The sequence below is a fragment of the Oncorhynchus mykiss genome, chromosome 18 (genome assembly GCF_057628025.1).
Source record: "Oncorhynchus mykiss isolate SJ-2025 chromosome 18, ASM5762802v1, whole genome shotgun sequence".
NCBI classification, from domain to species: domain Eukaryota; kingdom Metazoa; phylum Chordata; class Actinopteri; order Salmoniformes; family Salmonidae; genus Oncorhynchus; species Oncorhynchus mykiss.
The window spans coordinates 26,377,971-26,393,118 of NC_143039.1; the positions used below are offsets into that span (position 1 = coordinate 26,377,971).

At 44.6% G+C, this 15,148-nt stretch overlaps 1 protein-coding gene across 4 annotated transcripts in view; it reads left to right on the forward strand.

Annotated features, from left to right (window-relative positions):
* Positions 1–6,548: 6,548 nt before the first annotated feature.
* Positions 6,549–15,148, forward strand: part of LOC110495737 (guanine nucleotide-binding protein subunit alpha-11) — a 43,969-nt gene continuing 35,369 nt past the window's right edge. For 3 of the 4 annotated variants that reach the window (XM_090207984.1, XM_021571133.3, XM_090207985.1), the window contains exon 1: positions 6,562–7,722. In XM_090207984.1, coding sequence (XP_090064110.1) covers positions 7,587–7,722 — 136 coding nt within the window. In that variant the 5' untranslated portion in view covers positions 6,562–7,586. Of the gene's footprint in view, positions 7,723–15,148 lie in introns of all 4 variants that reach the window. The other variant, XM_021571132.3, reaches the window with a different exon arrangement.

A 15,148-nucleotide genomic window follows, 5' to 3' on the forward strand; every position in this document is an offset into this window, starting at 1 on the left:
TACATAAGTATTCAGACCCTTTGCTATGAGACTTGAAATTGAGCTCCGGTGCATCCTGTTTCCATTGATCATCCTTGAGATGTTTCTACAACTTGATTGGAGTCCACCTGTGGTAAATTCAATTGATAAGACATGATTTGGAAAAGCACACAGTTGACTGTGCATGTCAGAGCAAAAACCAGGCCATGAGGTCGAAGGAATTGTCCGTAGAGCTCCGAGACAGGATTGTGTCGCGGCACAGATCTAGGGAAGAGTACCAAAAAATGTCTGCAGACTTGAAAGTCCCCAAGAACACAGTGGCCTCCATCATTCTTAAATTGAAGAAGTTTGGAACCACCAAGACTCTTCCCAGAGCTGACCACCCGGCCAAACTGAGCAATCGGGGGAGAAGGGCCTTGGTCAGGGAGGTGACCGAGAACCCGATGGTCACTCTGACAAAGCTCCAGAGTTCCTCTGTGGAGATAGGAGAACCTTCCAGAAGGACAACCATCTCTGGAGCACTCCAACAATCAGGCCTTTATGGTAGAGTGGCCATACGGAAGCAACACCTCATTAAAAGGCACATGACAGCCCACTTGGAGTTTGCCAAAAGGCACCTAAAGGACTCAGACCATGAGAAACAAGATTCTCTGATCTGATGAAACCAAGATGCAACTTTGGCCTGAAAGCCAAGCATCAAATCTGGAAGAAACCTGGCCCCATCCCTAAGGTGAAGCATGGTGGTGGCAGCATCATGCTGTGGGGATGTTTTTCAGCGGCAGGGACTGGGAGACTAGTCAGGATTGAGGGAAAGATGAACGGAGCAAAGTACAGAGAGATCCTTGATGAAAACCTGCTCCAGAGCACTCAGGGCATCAGACTGGGGCAAAGGTTCACCTTCCAACAGAACAGCAACCCTAGGCACACAGTCTCTGTATATCCTTGAGTGGCACAGCCAGAGCACGGAATTGAACCCGTATTGTGTGTAGATTGATGAAAGGAAAACATAATTAAATTCAATTTTTAATAAGGCTGTAACGTAGCAAAATGTGGAAAAAGTCAAGGGGCTTGAATACGTTCTGTATGTGCTGATGATTTGAATTGATTGTGGTCTACTGCAGTTAAATGTATGTTGTAATGAACATGATTTCCCTTCTGTGCCGAACACCCGTTATACCCCTAGACTAGACCTTTTTACAACATTTTAGTAATTATCAGACGCTCTTATCCAGAGCGACATACAATAGCAATTAGGGTTAAGTGCCTTGCTCAAGGGCAGATCAACATATTTTTCACCTAGTCGGTTCAGGGATTCTAACCAGCAACCTTTCTGTTACTGGTACAACTCTTAACTGCTAGGCTACCTTCCATCTTTAACCCAGCTGCAGACTGGCTTCACAGAGCGATAAATAAGGGGGATCCTCCCCACTGGCGTCGTGAAACTCAGGACCCCACTAGAACCAATGAGAGTTCTCCTGGTGCAGCCTGGCCCGCAGGCCGGGATTCGGGAGCACTGAGGTGTCGTAGCTCTCAGGGGCCCCGCCCCTGACGACGGTGTTGTCCAGCCTCTCTTGTTCTTATAAAGCACCACTGGTCCAGGAGCCTTCTGGAGATGTCCGTCCATCTGATCTGGGCTCTCCCTCTCTGTGTGCTCTTTGTTTCCAGCTTCAGCCTGACAGTTGTTGCTCATTACCTCAGCACCCTGCAGTCCACCGTACAGACAAATGAAATCCTCTCCACCGAATACAAAAATCAGCAGCAGTGCTATCCCTGCTGAGGCACCCCAGCTGACTCACATCTCTTTTGTAGCAGCTTTGGATTTCACCTGGCGTCATTCCAGGGAGTTCCCGGAATCTTTGGATCTCCCGTAGGAGGTTGTGTGTGACCTCATGGGTGTTCCGTGGGTTGTAAGCAATTCCTTGTGCGTGGCTGTATGGATGGTTCTGTGTTATGTAGAGCTTGTCCACTCTGAATCCCATATAGCCTTCCTGTCTGACTCTGAATACAACTCGGTCTCTTGTTGTCCCTAGAATCCAGGGAGTTGTAGCAGCGTTTAGTGACATAAGCAAGAAGTGCGTTGTCGTGGTTGAGATCTCCCAGTGTGTCGTATTCATCCCCGTCTGGATAAGGTAACATACGTTCATAGTTGTAATAGTGATGAAAGCCGTAGTCTCCCCTGTCAACGTAGACTTTGGTTGGCCCTTCCCTCACTACGGCCATCACGCTGCTGCACTTTTAAAGCTCCTGCTGTTCATTAGATCTCTGATTAGATTGAGCAGATAAAAATTCCTCTTTCCAGGGTCAAAAGTGAAGTGTAGGCTGAAACGGTTGAACTAACCAGGCATATTTAGGTCTTAAGTCACAAAACTTTGGCAAACACTCCTTCTTTAGATTTACTGGGTGGCAGGCTTTTACTCCAACCCTTCTCTAACAATCAGCGGCTCATCAGGACCTTTAGGTTTGGCCACCAATGGTGGAAAGAAACCAACTCGATGAGAGATTTCTGCGATAGTGTACTATGGGTATGCGGTTGAGTTACGTTCTCTTATCTCCCATTTCTCTAACCCCCTCAACCCCCAAACCTAGTGGCCTATCAGAGCCGAACTAGGTGCAACTCCTTTGCCCACGAGGCCCTGCATGATAGTCCTAGAGGGTTGCTACAATATAAACAAATATATAAAGACATATAAACTATATAGAAACTATAATACCGGTACCCTGAATGTCTTACCTTGTTTATGTCTGCAGCAGGCTTGTAGTGAAGTGAGCAGACTACTGACTGAGCCTATTGATTCTTTGTTGTTTGACTTTGTCCTCTCTTTAGCTGTAGCCTCCCTCTCAACCCTCAACAGGGTCGTCACTAGTTACCACCCCGCCTACTTCTAAAATGTATCTTCTGAATAAAATGTGATTTTAAACCTAACCTTAATCCCACTGCTAAACGTGTGCCTAACCTTAAATTATTACCAAAAATATAATTTTAGTTTTCAGGAATTTTTATGATATAACCTAACTACAGACTACAGATTTATACTTTGTGGCTGTGCTATCTAGTGGACACCCCTCAACAGTCGCCTCAGAATGGAAAGGGAATGTGGTCTACGCTTGGAAAGTGAAACTCAAACTCCCCTTTCTAGTGATGTGTATCCCATCATACCCAGGTCCCATACCCATCATTGTATCCCATCATATCCAGGTCCCATACCCATCATGGATGGCTTTATAAACACTGCATATTTCCCTTGGCCTTGATTCAAATGTGTGTGTGTTCCCTTGACTCAAATGTGTGGTTGATATTTTAAAGCTCCTGCTGTTATTTTCAATTTGTTATTTATCTCAGCTTTTTCAGGGACCTGAAAGCTCTCGAGGGCCTGCCCCGTTTGAGACTGTAATTATGCAATATGGCCCCAAGATGTCATTACACTTCTTCAAAAGTTTTGCTCTCTACATTTGCTTTATTGTCGTGGTGGTTCTGTTTATTTATTTATTATGTTGTTGTTTTTTATATGCTGTAATGGTCTCCAAAGAAATTGTCATCAGTGTTCTAACCTATTAAAAATAGGGTACTGGGTGGTATCTTGCCCCCTGAGGGTAACTTCCCCCACCCCCTGTAATTCACATTAAGACCACAAGATGTCACCAAATTATTTTCCCAACACTTTTCCTGGCTGCCACTGCTCTTGCTCAGCACATTGTTTTTATTTATTTTATTTAACCTTTATTTAACTAGGCAAGTCCCTCTGTGTCATCACAACTTTGGGAGATATTTCAACTAAACGATTTTGAGGTAAGTTTCTCTATAATTGTTTTAATTTTGAAAAAGTTGTAGATATATTCTAATGAAGTTAGAACTATAATGTTTTTAATATACAAATAGGAACGGTTTAAGATAAATAATCCACTTGTTTAGAGAGAAAATGTAAATATTTTTTTTGTAAAGTAGTAATATGTTGGATGAGTGTGGGTAACTGACCCCTGGGGGCTAGTTACCCCTTTATGGTTATGGATGGGTTTCTACCTGTCATTTAGACAATGACTAGAACAGCTAGTGCTAGTTTATCCTAACTTGCTAACTAGCAACTTCACTATCAGTAAATGCTAGCCAGCTAGTTAGTTAGCATTAGCTGCTAGGAGTGCTAGCGAGCAACCTTACTACCAATTTTGCATTGTTTGTCACTTATTTTGTACATGTTGCTGCTACTGTCTCTTATGATCGAAAAGAGCTTCTGGATATCAGAACAGCGATTACTCACCTCGAACTGGACAAAGATTTTTTCTTTAATGAGTCCGACGCAAAGGATATACTGTTTCTCCGAGACCAGCCCCAAATAATTTGCGTGAGGAAAAGACAGAGGTACAAGGGACGGCGATCGGGGTTCCTTGTGAGAATTCATCTGCAAGTGGGTACCCCGTCTCTAAATCAAATCAAATTTTATTTGTCACATGCGCCGAATACAACAATACAACACTAATGTAATCTGCCTAAATGACTATCGCCCCGTAGCACTCACGACGGTAGCCATGAAGTGCTTTGAAAGGCTGGACATGGATCACATCAACACCATCATCCTGGAAACCCTATACCCACTCCAATTTGCACACCGCCCTAACAGATCTACAGATGATGCAGTCTCAATCACACTCTACACGGCCCTTTCCCACCTGGACAAAAGGAACACCTATGTGAGAATGATGTTCATTGACTAAAGCTCAGCGTTCAACACCATAGTGCCCACAAAGCTCATCACTAAGCTAAGGACCCTGGGTCTAAACACCTCCCTCTGCAACTGGATCCTGGGCTTCCTGACAGGCCGCCCCCAGGTAATAAGGGTAGGCAACAACACATCCACCACGCTGATTATCAACACGGGGGCCACTCAGGGGTGTGTGCTTAGTCCCCTCCTGTACTCCCCAATCACCCACGACTGCGTGGCCAAGCACGACTCCAATACCATAATTAAGTTTGCTGACGACACAACGGTGGTAGGCCTGATCACCGACAACGATGAGATAGCCTATAAGGGAGGAGGTCAGGGACCTGGCAGTGTGGTGCCAAGACAACAACCTCTCTCAACGTGAGCAAGAGAAAGGAGATTATCGTGGACTACAGGAAAAGGAGGGCCAAAAGCATCCATTCACATCGACAGGGCTGTAGTGGAGCGGGTCGAGAGTTTCAAGTTCCTTGGCGTCAACATCACCAACAAACTATCATGGTTCAAACACATCAAGAAAGTCGTGAAGAAGGCCTTTCCCCCCTCGGGGACCTGATAAGATTTGGCATGTGTCCCTAGATCCTCAAAAAGTTATACAGCTGCACCATCGAGAGCATCCTGACCGGTTGCATCACCCTCTGGTATAGTAACTGCTCGGAATCTGACCGTAAGGCGCTACAGAGGGTAGTGCATACAGCCCAGTGCATCACTGTGGCCTACATGTACAAATTACCTTGAATAACCTGTACCCCTGCACATTGACCCGGTTCTGGTACCCGCCTGTATATAGCCTTGTTATTGTTATTTTATTGTGTTACTTTTTCTTACATTTTTTACTTTAGTTTATTTAGTAAATATTTTCTTAACTCTATTTCTTGAACTGCATTGTTAGTTAAGGGCTTTTTAAGTAAGCATTGCACAGTAAGGTCAATTTGGCTCCTGTGAGAAATATGATTTGATTTGATATAGCTTCATAGCTAACTACATTTTTAAGAGTGCATTTCAATTGGCATCTCTCCCCCTGTTTTTTTAGTCACAGGTGGGCTTATGAGTTGTGCTCCACTTTTACTGGGGATAGCTTTATTTGTGACCAATGTACAAATTAGAATTGTGCAATAGCAGAGCATAAGCGTTGCCACATCAATGTTACACTGAATTAATTAGTTATGAGTTGTTGTTATTAAATGTTATATTCCAATGTTATTAGTGATATTCCAATATTATATTCCAATTAGTATGTTTTTTTCTGAATTAACAACTATTGAAAAACCTTTTGCTACTGAATATCATTTTTAAAACTGTTGGGATTTAAAATCTTGCATTATTCAAATAATATGTAGTGTCATTGTACATAATGGATTGTACGGAAAAAGAACAGCAGAGAAAATTAATGTACAGGTGAATTAAAAAGAGGAACCTTGCATCAAATCTCCTCATAGTGCGGATATTAATGGTGACATGCAATGTGCAAATGTTGCTTTTTTGTATCGGCAATTAAGACTTGTTCTTGGGGGGGCTAGTTACCACCTAGTACCCTAACGTCCATAAACTCCATCTAATAGCGTGCATTTGCAGTGCAAACCCGAAGATCATGAGTGGGTGGGAACTGCGATATTAATCCGTTGATCCCAGTGCCATTGAAAAAACAATACCGGTAATCACCCTAAATAGATCTATTATGAACTCATAAGGAAATATGGCAAAAATCGGAATTATCTGTCGTTGAATTCTAGCTGTATTTTATGTGCCGTTCGTTGTATGATGCATAACTTGAGTGGTTCTCAGAATCCACATCCAGAATTAAAAGACGTCCCGCCCCTTTTCCTGCTCATGTAGCGTGCAAACCCACTGTCACTCACTTTGGTTGCCTAGTACCCTCCTGGCATCAATCTAGAGTGTGCCATGCCCACAGTTTTCAACAGAAACGCAACGATCTGCTAATAAATGGAACTGCTAGTTGCTAGCGAGTGATGGATCCATCTTCTTGAACGAAGGCCATCAATACGCATTTTGTTTTCTGTTTATTTAACTAGTGGCTGTGTTTTCATGGGAAATGTATTAGCAAGCTAACGTCAGATAGCTCGATAACTGCGCCAAAAATGATGCGAGATTCAATCGAATGTTGCACTGCTAGCTAGTCAGCCAAATCTGACTGGGGAATGGTCATTTCTCAGTTTGCCAGCATCACAGCTCTGACACATCACGAAGCCTTTCAGCTATCGAGACATAACGCTGGAAACTAGCTAACGTTTAGTTGGATAGAAAAAGAGGACGAACATTTGTTGGGAAGCGGTGACTGTGCCATTGCAAGACTGGTCATATGGATGCGTTGCCTTCGTGTGCATTTTATTGACAATTGTGGCTTGGCTCTAGCTAGGGGGCGGACAGCTCTGAGAAGGCGGACAGTTGGCTACGTTAGCTTGTTGGATGTCGCGGCAGTGCAGTTAGGTTCGTTCGTAGGGACGCACGAACCCAGTCAGTATCGCAATCGAGGCGGGTAATAGGGATAGTTAGCTAGCCAGGTAGCTAGCTAGTTGTCCAACTAACGTTAGCTAGCTAACGTGAGAAATCTAAATAAGGCTTGAAGCGCGCATCAACGGAGAGAGGCCCTCAACACACCCCCTCGCATCGACACTGCCCCCTCTTCGCCGATCCTCCCGTGATTTGCTGAGATCTGTACACGGGTGAAGTCGGACAGTTCTCGGTTGGGGACAACTTGACAGCGAGGCCCCTAGCTCCCCTCCCCCATTCCCATCCAAGACCCCTCAGTCCACCTCTTCGCAAGACATTAGTGAGGATCGGGAAATTAGATACCTAGCTAAAGTTAACCCATCCAAACGAAATCTGTCATCCAGCTAGTCCATTCTAACCCGCGGGTTGCCAAAACCAGGAGGGATGACTTTGGAGTCGATGATGGCTTGCTGCCTGAGCGAAGAGGCGAAGGAATCGAAACGAATCAATGCAGAGATAGACAAACAACTCCGGCGAGACAAGCGGGACTCGAGGAGAGAACTGAAATTGCTCCTTCTCGGTAACTCAAACTCATCCATATTTTGGGGATTCTTTGAACCATAGGTAGCTAGTTGCCGTTTTGTGAAATATCAATTTAGCTAACAAGATAGGTTAGCTAGCAAGCTTCAGGCCTCCACCCCCCCGCCTCCCCAAGTGAGCTAGCTAGCTAATGTTAGCTAACCAGTCAATATGTTTTAGTTAGTTAACGTTAGCTAGCTAGATATGTGTTTGGTTAGCAAACGAGTTTGTTAGCTAGTCAGATGGGTAGATAGCTAGCTACTTTCTGTTGCTAGCTAAATCACCAAGCCACTTTGCCAACATCTGGTCACTTTAGCTGTTGGTGTTGGTGCTACTAGTGCTTGCTAACCAACTAGCTACCTAACGTTGGCATCTAGCTATTTGCTGTCATTGCTTGCTTGCTAGCTAGCGAACTGTATCTTGCTTACCATCCACTCACCCCTGGTTTAACTAGTCAATTAGTCTATGAACGGTTAGTTAGCTAAGTGCTAGGCTTCAATTGAATTCTTAGAACGGGGGAATGGTTCGTAATCAAATCAAGTGGTTATGCTAACTTTGTATTATTAGACGAGTAACGTTAGTGTCACCATATTGTTATATCCAAGTTCTACTATTACTACAAGGACTGGAGAGGTCAATTTCAGAATGAATCTGATGGTGAAAATAATTTAAGCATATATGGTCATGTTAGTGGTACTGTATGGCAGAAAACAGATCCCTCCTGGCTATTTTTATGTTAACCCCAGCCAAATGAATGATCCATTGGAAGATGATAGACTGTAACAGTTGTACTGCTAAATAAAGAATACAGGTGAGCTGAAAAGGATGTCTAGGGGGTCACACATTACACAACCTGGCAGATGCAATTCCTATAGCTAGGCCTAGGCTCTATATGGGAAAGAGTTATGGTGTGCTCTCTGAATTAAATGTATATATATGAAACATTGGGTGCAGCTTCTCAACATCAGTCAGAAGCATGAAGATACTTGTGTGTGTGTGTGTCTGTGCTTTTACAGACCCCCATGATGAAGAGCATGGAGGCTAAATCAGCAGTAGCTCTTTTACATCTCCTGGCAGCAGAAGTTGTCCTAAGACAGGTCTCTAGGATCAGTTTGGCGTTCCTGAAAATAAATAACTGGCCTTAGATTGCCAGCATCTAACAGTCTTCTAGACATTAAAAAATGACATTGTGTTTCTATTGGACAAGTTCATTTCGAGTTGTAGACTACCTCTGTTTCAGAAACGTTTGCTCCCGTTTCACACTTACAAAACATATCCCAGGTTGTCTGACACGTGTGATTGCCCCTCTCTCCAGTCGTTTCCCTGTGGACCCTGGCTCAGTTCTGAGAAGTAGGCCAAACCACACAGAGACACACTATTCTATTGTAGGCTATTTAGTCATTTTTTTCCCTATTTTATCACACTATCCTACTGTATTGTATTCTTGACTTGAACCTGTGGGGAGCATATTAGGCCTAGGTCACGGAGAAAAAAAAAATTAACTGTCACACTGAACAAAAATATTAACGCAACATGTAAAGTGTTGGTTTCATGAGCTGAAATAAAAGATCTCTGAAATGTTTCATATGCACAAAAATCTTATTTCTCATTCTGTGCACAAATTTGTTAACATCTCTGGTAGTGACTATTTCTCATTTTGCCAAGATAATCCATCCACCTGACAGGTGTGGCATATCAAGAATCTAATTAAACAGCATGCTCATTACACAGGTGCACCTTGTACTGGGGGCAATAAAAGGCCCAATGCTACAGATGTCTCAAGTTTTGAGGGAGTGTGCAGTTGGCATGCTGACTGAAGGAATGTCCACCAGAGCTGTTGCCAGAGAATTTAATGTTCATTTCTATACCATAAGCTGCCTCCAATGTCGTTTTAGAGAGTTTGACATTACATCTAACCGGCCTCACAACTGCAGACCACGTGTAACCACGCAAGCCGAGGACCTCCACATCCGGCTTCTTCAGCCACTTGGACAGCTGATCAAACTGGGTTTGCACAACCAAAGAATTTCTGCACAAACTGTCAGAAACCATCTCAGGGAAGCTCATCTGGGTTCTCGTCGTCCTCACCAGGGTCTTGACCTAACTGCAGTTCGGCATCGTAACTGACTTTAGTAGGCAAATTCTCACCTTTGATATGGCCACTCGCTGGAGAAGTGTGCTCTTCATGGATGAATCCCAGTTTTTTCAACTGTTCCCGGGCAGATATGCAGACAGTGGTGTGTGGGGCGAGCGGTTTGCTGATTTCAATGTCAGAGCTCCGTGGTAGCAGTGGGGTTGTGGTATAGGCAGGCATAAGCTATGGACAATGAACACAATTGCATTTAAGCAATGACAATTTGATTGCACAGATACCATGAGATACCATGATGAGATCCTCATGCCATTCATCTGGCGTTATCACCTCATGTTTCAGCATGATAATGCATGGCCCAGTGTTGCAAGGATCTATACACAATTCCAGGAAGCTGAAAATGTCCCAGTTCTTCCATGGCCTGCATACTCACCAGACATGCCACCCATTGAGCATGTTTGGGATGCTCTGGATTGGCGTGTACGACAGCGTGTTCCAGTTCCCGCCAATATCTAACAACTTCACACAGCCATTGAAGAGTGGGACAACATTCCACAGACCACAATCAACAGCCTGATCAACTCTATGTGAAGGAGATGTCATGCTGCATGAGGCAAATGGTCATGAAACCAGATTGGTTTTCTGATCCCCTTTTTTTTTTAAAGGTATCTGTGACCCACCGATGCATATCTGTATTCACAGTCATGTGAATTTCATAGATTAGGGCCTGATTAATTTATTTCCATTGATTTGATTTTCTTTGAACAGTAACTCAGTAAAAATCTTAATTCTTGCATATTGCGTTTTATATTTTTGGTGTATGTACACAGAGTAGGCGCTGTTGGATTACTGTTCCCCACTTCCATTTCTCAATTCTACTGCTTCAGAGTGGAGCACATAGATGATGGATGTGTGGGTTGGGACTGCTCACTTCATCATCAATACATCTCTGTTTATACCTACTGACTATTCCTACTCTTGTGATGCAATGCTGTGTGAGTCTAGGACCAGGGCTGGAACTAAAACCAGTGCTAGTTCTGCAGGAACTAAAGCATGTAAAGACCAGGCTAGCCCTCATCAGGGATCAGTGGAGAAGTCTACTTCCTGTATCAGATTCTTAGATTTTAGTCCGTCAGTGGGACTTCTGTGAGAGGCAGTGTGTGCCTGTGCCTCTGTGTGACCAGTCATGCAGTAAACAGACTATTCTAAGTGAGTTTAGGCTGTGTATTGGTGTCTGAGCAGGGATAAGGAGGTGTAAAGAAGGATTAGTCCAGGTCTATAATAGGCTTTGTTAAACATGGATAAAGCTTAGACTGATATGTCACTGACTCCTATTAGTCACACGTCTCACCAGGGCTATGCGTGGTTTTCCAGGTCAATCACCTTATTTTTAAATGCTCCATAGTTCTACACTCTCCTGTTCAATGCATGGTGTTACGAGTACCACAGTCCCAAGCTGTTGCATTTATCAGGAGTTGATTGTACATGCAAATACTGTGGTTTCCTATGGCTCGGTTGGTTGGAGTATGAAGTGCTTGTATGACCAGAGTTGAGTTTTGATGCCTGAAGATGGGACAGGCCATGGACACCTCACTCACTCTCTACCCCCCCCCCCCCCCCAAATCTCCCCTGTAACATGTGCTGCTGAGGGCAATATCAGGCCATAGGACCAGCCATGGTCCACAGCTCTGGTGTTTTTCTCTACTTGGTCAAAACATAGAGGGCTCGGCTGGTGGCTGCTGTAGCTTGACTTGGGGCTTGCTGGCCTGGGCTGCTATTGCTGGGCTTGGGGCTGGCTGGCTGGGATCGGGGCTGCTGTAGCTTGACTTGGGGCTGACTGGATTGGGGGCTGCTGTAGCTTGACTTGGGGCCGGCTGGGCTGGCTGGCTGGGTTGGGGGCTACTGCAGCATGACTTGGGACTGGCTGGCTGTGGGCAGCTGTTGCCTGAATTGGGTCTGTGTTGGCTGGGCTGGGGGCTGCTGCAGCATGACTTGGAGCTTTGTTGGCTGGCTGGGCTGGTGGCTGCTGTAACCTGACTTGGGGCTGTGTTGGCTGGGCTGGGGGATGCTGCAGCATGACTTGGAGCTTTGTTGGCTGGCTGGGCTGGTGGCTGCTGTAACCTGAATTGGGTCTGTGTTGGCTGGGCTGGGGGCTGCTGCAGCATGACTTGGAGCTTTGTTGGCTGGCTGGGCTGGTGGCTGCTGTAGCCTGACTTGGGGCTGTGTTGGCTGGGCTGGGGGCTGCTGCAGCATGACTTGGAGCTTTGTTGGCTGGCTGGGCTGGTGGCTGCTGTAACCTGACTTGGGGCTGTGTTGGCTGGGCTGGGGGCTGCTGCAGCATGACTTGGAGCTTTGTTGGCTGGCTGGGCTGGTGGCTGCTGTAGCCTGACTTGGGGCTGTGTATCTGTGGCATGGGTGACCTGGGCTGTTGGCTAAATGATCTGCTGCCTACTAGTCACTTTCTTGCCCTGCTGCTTCTCCCCAAATGGGAGGGGTATCCATGTCGGGCTAGCAGGGCTTAGACTCTCCCAATGGAGAATAAGCTAGCTCAGATGAAGTTCGATTTGGGTGGTCACTCACTAGCCAGGGCAGGTTGATGGGGTTTAGTTCTAAACCCTGGTGACGGTCAGAGCAGAAATAGCCTGCAGGAGAGAAGACTCAGGTGTTCGCTCATTATTGTGGTCATATAAGGGAATGTTGTCATGCTTCTTGAGCTAGTTTTGACAGCCGTGTGTGTGTGTGTGTGTGTGTGTGTGTGTGTGTGTGTGTGTGTTAAATCCCTCCATGCCAAGGGTCAGGTTTAGGGATAATGATTTGACTTGCAGTACATCAAATGACATAAATGCTATTACAAAAAAATTGCATTATTTTTTTAGTGGTCATTTTTTCACCTCCTAGGCCATCAACACGGTGTTCAGGTTCAACAAAATGTTTCTATGATTCTGACCCACTGTGACTGACTTGCCGGCTGTACACAGTCCGACGAATACACACACACACACACACACACACTCAGAAGCCAGCCTATAAATACTTTCCCAGGTGCTCACCTTGTTAATGAAGAGGATTTTAATTGAGTGTGTGTCCCACAGCCGCCAATCCTCATGGAACACCATGCACACACACAGCCCAAACGGGGTCATGCATTCCTCTCTGGAGATGTAGGGGGGTTATGAGGCAGAGTTCCAGACTAACTTTTATTCTGGTGGCACTGGTGCTCCCAACGTTTTCAGTTGATGGCACCAGCACCTGGTTTTTCACCACTGCTCAGCGATAATGACCTGAGTCTCATAATGTGCCTGCATTCCATACAGAACCTAATAATGACTAGCCGTCTTTTATATTAGCATGCCCTTGCAGATCTTGACATTCCGGTACATTTGCCAGTGGCACACCGGGCCAGTGCCAACTGAAATCTACTGGCCTGAATTAAAATAATACTGACTAGGGAAAGTGGATAATGCACACATAATTTAAATGTTATCTTTCGTTTGTGGGCTGAGCAAGTAGCCTGTAGTCTATAATGACCTACCCTCCATACACAAAGAAATTACATTTTAACTTGACAATATCATTTATATTGATTGTTTGGAGGGGGAAAAATGGTGCAAAGATTTTATTTTATAAAAAAAAAAAGGGTGTTACTGTTCCTATAAAATCCAGTTTTATCTTTTGGTAAATTCAGTTCTCGCAGTTTCAGCGACGAGACAAACTCGTAATCACAAAAATCGGGGAGAAAAAGGTGGGTAAAAATGGCAACAAAGTAAAGTTAATTCAAACCGTGCATGAATACTGAATTGCGCATCGTGAAAATTGAACCAAGACTTTTTGAATACCTGGTTTACTTACCCATTGCTGTTTTGAGAAGCTAATTGTGAACCAAAGACTAACGTGACCAGCTACATTTTGTTTTTCACTTGCACCATAGCGACCAATAAAACATTTGTCGTACTGCCAAGTCAAATGGTTGCAACTGCAAGTGTGTTTTTTTTTTTGTCGCAGTTTTGAGCCTTGTGAGGGTAGAGGGGAAAACTGTCCAATTTACTACCCCCTTGTCAGTCCCAAGGGGCCACAGTTCCGTTCTAGAAGCATGGTTTCGACTGCTCCTACAGGTTTGCTTCGGTACTGCAGTTTAACTGACACCCACCCCAGAAAGATAATTGCCACATAGAGAAGTCAGATTAGAAAATTCCTAATAAGCAGCTCTCGAATTTCCCGGCGGCATTGACAGACATGGCTGTAATGCCTCCTAAAAAAAATCCATGCCTTGCAGTCAAAGTGGCCATTGTGCCCTTGCGCTGAATACAATAATTATTATTCGCTTCTCCCAGCTACCAATTGCCATGCTCCGAAGCATCTCTCGCTCACATGTCTTTATCAGATAATTAAATTCTTATTAACCAATGCCTGTCACGTGATTGGGTCCTTCTCACCGGCGTTGCCGGTAGACTATAAATGAAGACGGACTCATCAGGGATGCAACCGCGGGCCATTCTTATCTGAATTCCGATGCACTGTTATCAGCAGTCTTCTTTACCACAATGCAAATGTCTATCCCTGGATTTGCAAACACTTACAGTGCCTTGCGAAAGTATTCGGCCCCCTTGAACTTTGCGACCTTTTGCCACATTTCAGGCTTCAAACATAAAGATATAAAACTGTCAACAACAAGTGGGACACAATCATGAAGTGGAACGACATTTATTGGATATTTCAAACTCTTTTAACAAATCAAAAACTGAAAAATTGGGCGTGCAAAATTATTCAGCCCCTTTACTTTCAGTGCAGCAAACTCTCTCCAGAAGTTCAGTGAGGATCTCTGAATGATCCAATGTTGACCTAAATGACTAATGATGATAAATACAATTCACCTGTGTGTAATCAAGTCTCTGTATGAATGCACCTGCACTGTGATAGTCTCAGAGGTCCGTTAAAAGCGCAGAGAGCATCATGAAGAACAAGGAACACACCAGGCAGGTCCGAGATACTGTTGTGAAGAAGTTTAAAGCCGGATTTGGATACAAAAAGATTTCCCAAGCTTTAAACATCTCAAGGAGCACTGTGCAAGCGATAATATTGAAATGAAGGAGTATCAGACCACTGCAAATCTACCAAGACCTGGCCGTCCCTCAACTTTCAGCTCATACAAGGAGAAGACGATGAGATGCAGCCAAGAGGCCCATGATCACTCTGGATGAACTGCAGAGATCTACAGCTGAGGTGGGAGACTCTGTCCATAGGACAACAATCAGTCGTATATTGCACAAATCTGGCCTTTATGGAAGAGTGGCAAGAAGAAAGCCATTTCTTAAAGATATCCATAAAAAGTGTAGTT